Source organism: Myotis davidii, unplaced genomic scaffold, assembly GCF_000327345.1.
Source record: "Myotis davidii unplaced genomic scaffold, ASM32734v1 scaffold967, whole genome shotgun sequence".
Taxonomy (NCBI): Eukaryota; Metazoa; Chordata; class Mammalia; order Chiroptera; family Vespertilionidae; genus Myotis; species Myotis davidii.
Window position 1 is genome coordinate 2,342,630 of NW_006383014.1, and position 6,295 is coordinate 2,348,924.

The window sequence follows — 6,295 nt, forward strand, 5'->3', positions numbered from 1 at the left end:
TTATATGAAATAGCCAAGTTCTTACAACTCTACCTTAAGCAGCAGAATAATATAAATACTACAGTTAGTTAAGCATCCATTAATAAACATTCCATTGCATGATTACGAAGAGATAAAGAAAAAAAATAGAGTAAGAAAAGGAGATACATGAGAGAGAGAAGGAGGAGGGAGAGGAGAGAGAGAGGGGAAAGGAGAAGGAAAGTAAAGAAGGGGAAGGAGAAAGAAAGAGAAGGTGCGAGGATAAAAATGATCAGAAAGTGTGCTTTTCAAAAAATAAGAGTTATGCACATATAAATATGTTATTAGATCAACCATCTAAGCCAGGGGTGGGCAAACTTTTTGACTCGAGGGCCACAATGGGTTCTTAAACTGGACCGGAGGGCCAGAACAAAAGCATGGATGGAGTGTTTGTGTGAACTAATCTAAATTCAAAGTAACCATCATTACAGAAAAGGGTACGCACACAATTACAAGTATTTCAGAATTGGAGAATCTCCATTTCATTTTAAAAGGACAGTGACCTAGAAGAAAACATTTGATTGAGAGTCACATAAAAGAAAGAAAGAAAAAAAAAGCTTTTCTCTTTAAAAAAAAATCACAAAATTCAGTATTCTTTTCACCTAGTAAAAAACTGCAAATGCGTACAATCTAAAAGGAGAAAAGCTGAGTTCCATCAGGGAGTGGGGAAAAAAGAAACTAGTAACGTCAAAAGGAGAAGAGGAGAGAGGAGTGAATGCAAAGGTAGCTAAGAATAAACAAAGTGAAGCATGACAGGAAAATACAGGGAACAAGGCTGTAAACTGCAAATTTTGGTTTGGTAATAAAGGAATCTCTTCCTCCTTCAAAACTTGCTTCATCAGTGATAGCCTTTATCTCCATTGGTGGCACCACCCTTTACCCAGCCACCCATTAAAAATCTGGGAGTCTTTAATCTAGCCCAGTCCAGATCTAACTACCAGCTTACAGCAAATACAAGGGACAGTTGTGCAGTTTTTCTCATCAATCCTGACCTAACCCTCCAGTGTACTGGGGGTTTACTGCATACCCTATGCTGCTTCCTACCTTTGTGCCTTTGCTGTACTGTCCCTGCTAACTATAATGCCTCCCTTTTCTCATCTTCTTACCCTATTTAACTCAAGAAGCTCCCCCACCCAAAACACTCCCTGCCCAAATACTGATTGGTACCCCTTCTCTCTACTCCCAGATTGTGCTACACAAATCTCTTTCATAACCAAGTACCACAGTTAGCTTTTGGGAGACTCTTTTCCACCATCTGTAACCTTTTCTGTTTTATCTTTGTAAGCCCAATGAATCACACAGGGCCTGGCATTCTGAAACACGCTAAAAAATGTTTACTGATCAGCCCTAGCCATTTGGCTCAATGGATAGAGTGTCAGCCTGCAGACTGAAGGGTCCTGGGTTCGATTCCAGTAAAGGGCACAAGGCCAGGTTGTGGGCTCAATCCCCAGTGTGGGGCATGTAGGAGGCAGCCAATCAATGATTCTCTCTCATCGTTGATGTTATCTCTCTTCCTCTCTGAAATCAATAAAAATATATTTTAAAAAATAAAATATTTTTTTAAATGTTTACTGATTAAATGAATGGACAGTTAGAGTGAAAGTTAAATGGCATGTGATACAGTAAGTTCCCCATCTCTGAGAGTTTTCATGTAAATCTGAATATTTTAGGAGAATTGTCATACAGGATAGGAGCTATAATCTACTATATAACTGTGATATTCCTTCCATTTCTACACACTTATTTGCCCAACTCTCTGACTTTTATTCAGAGTTGTAATATTTAATAGTAGGCGTATATGACACATACTTTATACAGATTATTTTTATGAGTTTTATACTTATTCAATGTATGGCCTATGGCTGAAATGTCATCATAAACAGCTTATTAAAAATGTGCTAACACAAGGGCCCGAAAAGCCAAAGCAACCCTGAGAGAAAAAGAAAGCAGTAGGCATCACAACTTCCTATTTCAAGCTATACTGCAAAGCTACAGTAATCAAAATAGCATGATACTGACAAAAAACAGACTCATAGACCAATGGAACAGAATTGAGAGTCCAGAAATAAACCCAAGCATAGATGGGCAATATTTGATGAAGGAGCCAGGAATACTCAATTGGAGTAAAGTAGAAAACTAGATAATCATGCAAAAGTATGAAATTAGACCCCTATTTTACACAACTCATTACCTTGGCATGGATTAAACACTTGGACATAAGATCTGAAAACATAAAACTCCCAGAAAAAAACATAGGCAAAAAGCTGCTAGACTAATCAATAAAGAAAAAGTAAAAAAAAAAAAAAGCTCCTAGACATGGTTCTTGGTAATGATTTTTTGGAGATGACAACTAACACATGAGCAACAAAATAAGAAATAAACAAGTGGACTACATCAAACTGAAAAGTTTCTGCACTATAACAAAAAACCTATCAACGAAAAGACAACTATGAAATGAGAAAAAAATGTACAAACTATATATCTATTAAGGGGTTAATATCCAACCTATACAGGGAACTCATACAGCTCACTAGCAAAAACAAAACAAAACAAAAAACCCCAAATAATCCAATTATAAATGGGCAAACGATCTGAATAGATATTTGTCCAAAGAAGATATATGAATGGCCAATAGGTACATGAAAAGATGCTCAACATCAATATTTATTAGGGAAACTCAAATCAAAACCACAATGAGATATCATCTCACAGCTAGCATGAAAAGAGATAATAGATGTGGGGGAAAAGGGAACCCTCATGCACTGTTGGAAGGATTGTAAATTGGTACAGCCACTACAGAAAACAGTATGGAGTGTCCTCAAATTTACAATAGGACTACCATATGATTAAGGATCCTATTTCTGGAAATACATCCAAAGGAAATGAAAACACTATGTTGTAGAGATATTATTTGCACCCCATGTTCATAGCAGCACTATTTACAATATCCAAGACATGGAAATAACTTGTGTCCATAGATGAATGAATGAATGAATAAAAAAATTTGATACACACATACACACACACATAATGAAATAACAAGAAGAAAATTGGGCCATTTGCAACACAGATTAATGTTGAGGGCATCATAGGAAATAACTTAAGTGTCCGTAGATGAATGAATGAATAAAAAATTTGATACACACACACACACACACACACACACACACGTGTGCGCGCCCTCTGGATTAATATATTAGTACTACCAAATTATATGATGTGTATAACTTTACCCAGAACAGATCTCTTGATTTTTTAAATTTCTCTTACCTAGTTCAATAAATGGGGAATAAATTACAAACTAATTCTTGATCCTTTTCTCCTCCCACTTCTCACATTAAGTCTATCACTAACTCCTATCACATCTCACAAATAGATCTGAAATTTCTCTCTACGTTCTGCTGTGAACTTCAATCATGACTTTCGGAATATCTAAAAGAGTCAAAAGATTTAAATTAGTGTGTAACCCAAAAGGTAAAATATCAAATTGTAAAAAACAAGCATATCAAAATATGTGCCAAACTAGATTTACTTTTCACATTTAGAATATTCCCCTACTGTAAATCATGCTGTTTTCCAAATAACAAATATGTGCATATATGATATATGATACACATTCATCTGGTGGGTGAATGCAAAAATTATATTGGCATTTCTATAATAAATTTGTGTTATTTGAAACACAAAAAAGTTGTGTTTGTAAAGTGGGAACAGATGGTGATCAATGAGATTTTTAAAATGCACAGATGTTCTAAATGTTTAAAATATGAAAAATGTATATATAGAGTCTATATTAAGTGTCCCTATGGTACATGTATATCATAAAATCATCTTTAGAATTGTCTAAAGACTAATTTCTCTTCCACACTTTATATAAACTTGACTCATGTAAAACATTTTTATTAAATGTTATACATATTATTTTAGTTGATTTTTCTTCCCATTTATTAATGTATATAATTGCTTTTTTAAAAGAAATTTTCAGAGGTCACCAAGATCATCTGTGGAATATTTTTCCTTAATTATCTTCATCCAAAGAAATTAATATATAATCTGTCTGATACGATATACTCCTGGGGGAGCATAACACTTCAAAAATCTTTTAATCCCCATGATTCTATGCCCCAGGATTTTTAGTAAATATTTTACTCCAGAAATTTTAAAATGTATTGTTACATGAAATATATGCTAAATTATGGACTTTAGTTTGTAAAACTTTCATCGTGGAGGGTATTTTTTCCCATGTTTATCTACTAATGTATTCATACTACAAACAGAACTTATAAAAATTTAAAAAGAAAACAGTACTAAAGGTAGAGAAAACACATAAATAAGGGAATATTTTAGAATTAGGAGACATAATAAAATGAGGAACCAAAAATGTAGAATATATTCCGGTTATCCCACTATCATACTCTAATGCTAATGACAAACATTTATTTCTAATTTTAAGAAATTCTCTGGGAGGGCTCTAAAATTTGTCAGCTAAAGGGAAGCTACAGAGAAAGTTTAGTCAAGTAATGGAACGCTTTTAAGCGTAGAAAGTATAACCAAGTCTTTAATTTTTAAAAATACCAGAACGCGTGATTCTGTTGTTTGTAGAAAGCAGAGACTAATATTACCAGCAATGAAAATTGTACTTTCCTGATCAATTAATCGTGATCCTTTACTCCCCCAATAACAGCTCTTGTGCAATCTAATTCCCTGCTGGAATCTAGAGCCGGAAGACCAGCGTTACTCACACACGCAGCTCAGTCCGTCGCCGTGGTATCCATCTTTACATTTGCACTTGTAGGACCCATGTACGTTGTAACAGTGAGCAAAGCTGCTGCACTGATACTGACCCAGGGAGCACTCGTCTATATCTGCATCATGAAGTAGGGAAAAGAGATGTTTACTGGGGAGATAAATAGAATGACATGAAAATATGTAGACAGTTTCAAAAAAAGTTTTCTGCAACGTGAAGGTCCATGTAAAACTGGCAGATAAACCAAAGAAATAAACTGCCTGTGCACCCCAGAGTACTGGGGGTTGAACTGGACTCCCGTTGGTTTAGTGCCAGAACCTCCCCCGCCCACCATCTCCCACCCCTAGCAAGTCAGTCTTCAGCACAATTAAGAGGCCAGAGGAAGAAACAGGGAAAAGACAAGACTGGGGCTCCTTACCGTGACATTGGTATTTGCCTCCAATGTACATGAGGTCGAAGCCTTTATGGCACTTGCAGATATAACTCCCAAAAGTGTTGACACACTGCCTAAATCTAGGGCAGGAAACTCTTCCAGTAGCACATTCATCAACATCTGAAACATAAGCCAACTGTATTTTCGGAGCATGTTCAGATGAAGTGTATTTAAAAATAAATAACTGCCTGCAAACGGTTGCCTGGCACACAGTGACTCATCATAGACATGAGCCAGCTGTTGGCCCCACAGGCACCATAAATTCCACATCTCCATCTTTCAATTCTTCTCCCTCACCCAGGCTGCCCTCCTACTGCAAGGCATCTTAGCACATACTGCACCTGTATCCACCTAGTTGCTTGAACTGAAACGTGAGTCATTCTTGACAGCCCTATTTCCATTAACTGTAAGTCATCAGGCCCACTTAATTCTACCTCTGAACGACTATTTGAATTTGTCTCCTCTTCTCTTCACCTTCTGCCACTACCCTAGTCCAAGCTACCATCTTCCAGGTCTCCTAACCTGACCTTTCCCAGCCAAGCTTACTTCCTCCAAAGCATTCCCACTCAAGTCGAAATAATTTTATTACAACATATAATTGGATTAGTGCCATGACTAAAGCTCTTCTACTGTTTCTATTTGGTTTCTGAATGGAATCATCATTCCTCGCCAGGTCCTTGAAGACTCTATAATAAACAGGCTACCTCACTGGCTGTATCTGAAGTCATCGCCCCTTATGCTCCCACTCTGTACTGAAGCCACATTGGGGTCCTGTTCACTCCAGTGCCTGTATTGTTTCCACCTGCTTGGCTGATTCTTCACATGGCCAATGGCCCAGGTCTTACTTCAGGCTTTCCTTGACCATTATTTTCTAAAATAGACCCTCTCTGTTTCTCTCTCATTCTCTCTCTCTCTCTCTCTCTCTCTCTCTCTCTCTTCCTCATATTAACACATAGTATTGTTTGTAATGTTATTGGATACTAGAGGCCTGGTGCACGGGTGGGGTCTGGCTGACCTACCCCGATTGGAGCTCACTGGGCTGGGCCAGCTCGGGGGGGGGCATGGAAAGTTGGCTGGCCAGCCCTGCCCCCGATTGG

At 37.3% G+C, this 6,295-nt stretch overlaps 1 protein-coding gene across 1 annotated transcript in view; it reads right to left on the minus strand.

The window, feature by feature from the left end:
* The window catches only part of NPNT (nephronectin), a gene marked incomplete at its 5' end in the record, with an annotated part of 85,304 nt that overhangs the window by 26,405 nt on the left and 52,604 nt on the right, over positions 1-6,295 (minus strand). The window contains 4 exons of the mRNA XM_006778908.2: positions 2,210-2,241; positions 3,414-3,450; positions 4,761-4,883; positions 5,184-5,318. Coding sequence (XP_006778971.1) covers positions 2,210-2,241; positions 3,414-3,450; positions 4,761-4,883; positions 5,184-5,318 — 327 coding nt within the window. The remainder of the gene's footprint in view (positions 1-2,209; positions 2,242-3,413; positions 3,451-4,760; positions 4,884-5,183; positions 5,319-6,295) is intronic.